The sequence below is a fragment of the Rhea americana genome, unplaced genomic scaffold, assembly GCF_003343005.1.
Source record: "Rhea americana isolate MKP2758 unplaced genomic scaffold, rheAme1 scaffold_435, whole genome shotgun sequence".
In the NCBI taxonomy this organism is placed as follows: Eukaryota; Metazoa; Chordata; class Aves; order Rheiformes; family Rheidae; genus Rhea; species Rhea americana.
This window is the reverse complement of record NW_028186574.1, coordinates 108,611-109,996: the sequence shown is the minus strand read 5'-3', so window position 1 is coordinate 109,996 and position 1,386 is coordinate 108,611. Positions and strand designations below refer to the sequence as shown.

The 1,386-nt window shown below is 73.0% G+C and overlaps 2 protein-coding genes across 2 annotated transcripts in view; both read left to right on the top strand.

The window, feature by feature from the left end:
* Positions 1-777, top strand: part of BIN2 (bridging integrator 2) — a 4,901-nt gene extending 4,124 nt beyond the window's left edge. Inside the window, exon 9 of the mRNA XM_085315674.1 lies at positions 6-777. Coding sequence (XP_085171800.1) covers positions 6-576 — 571 coding nt within the window. The 3' untranslated portion in view covers positions 577-777. The remainder of the gene's footprint in view (positions 1-5) is intronic.
* Positions 778-1,001: 224 nt separating this feature from the next.
* Positions 1,002-1,386, top strand: part of SMAGP (small cell adhesion glycoprotein) — a 3,073-nt gene continuing 2,688 nt past the window's right edge. The window contains exon 1 of the mRNA XM_085315692.1: positions 1,002-1,046. The gene's annotated coding sequence lies outside the window, so the exon portion shown is untranslated. The remainder of the gene's footprint in view (positions 1,047-1,386) is intronic.

Here is a 1,386-nt window from a genome sequence, read left to right as displayed (position 1 = left end):
GGCAGCGAGGCCGTTTCCAGCGGGCCGCCGGAGCCGGAGCGCGCGGGAGACGCCGGGGCCGTCGCCGCGTCCCTGGCAGCGCAGATCTTGTCCCAGGCGCTGGCCGAGGCGGCGGGAAGCGCCGGAGARGCGCCCGCCGCCGGGCAGAGCCGGGAGCGGGGCGACGGCGGCGTGCCGGAGCCCGGGAACGCGGCCGCGTCTTTGCCGGCCGAGGAGCAGAGCGACTCCGGGGAGAGCGTGGAGGAGATCGACCTTTCCCCCAAAGCGGCGCGAACGCAGGCGAGAGCGGGGTGCCGGGAGCGGAGCGGGGCCGCGGCGCCGGCGGAGGGGCCCTGGCGGGCTCCAGCGCCGCGCAGTGATTTAYTTTTTCCCTCCCCTGCAAAAACGCTCCTCCGGTTTCAGGTGGGGCTGGACATYGCCCTCGAGGAGGAGCCGAGCGGCWGCCCCGGGGCCGACGGTCCCMGCGCCGCCCCCCAGGTGGGTCCCGTGGCGAGGAAGAGCCCGGCCCGAGGCCGAAGCTCTGCCCCCCCCCTCTTCCTCCCGGCGCGGCGGCTGACCCGGTTCTCGGCCCCGTAGGAGGGCGGCTTCGCCGCGGCGCCGGAGCCCGACGGCAGCCGGGAGCCCCCGGACGTCGCCGAGCCCCTGGGCAGCGCCTGAGCCCGGCGTCCCGGCGGGGAGCGGGTCGCCCGCGGAGCCGAGCACGGCCACGACGCGCTTCGCAGCCCCATCTGCGTCGRAATAAAGGCGGCCGGCGCCAGCCGTTGCCCGAAAACGCCACCGAGCTCTGGAAACGTGCCAAAATCCACCGGGAAGGGGATCGGGGAGGTGGGAAGCGGCCGGGAACGCCGACGGGTGGGAAGGGGGAAAAGATTTAAGGGTTTAAACGGAGCCCGGGGCGGGCACGGGGTCCCGGCGCCGATCCCGCGAGGCAGCAAGGGGTTAATGGGGGAGGATCCGCGGCACGGAGCAGCCGGCAAAACTGGAAAGGTTGGAAAGGTGAGGCAGGAAGGGGAAAGGTCCCGGCGCGGCGGCGGCGGCGGCTCCAGGTAAGTGGCCGGCGGCATCGGGGGCGCGCGAAGCCCCTCGGCCGCCCCGGGGCCCTTCGCAGGGAAGACGCAGCCCGGGGAGGRAAAGCGGCGCCGGAGCCGATCGGCGGCTCCCGCGGTCCCGGCCGCTCCGCGGGGAGCGAGCAGGAAGCGAAACGGCCTCCGGCGGAGCCGGGAAAAGAAACCGGAGGGGGAAGAGGAAAAACCTAAAACGGCCCGCGGAGCGCGGCGCTCCGGCCCCGCTCGCGCCCGCGAACGGCTCTTGAGCAACTTCTCCGAGCTGGATGGAGGACGAAAACGAGGAAGTTTGGGTGTTTTGGGTTTTTTTTTTTTTTTTTTT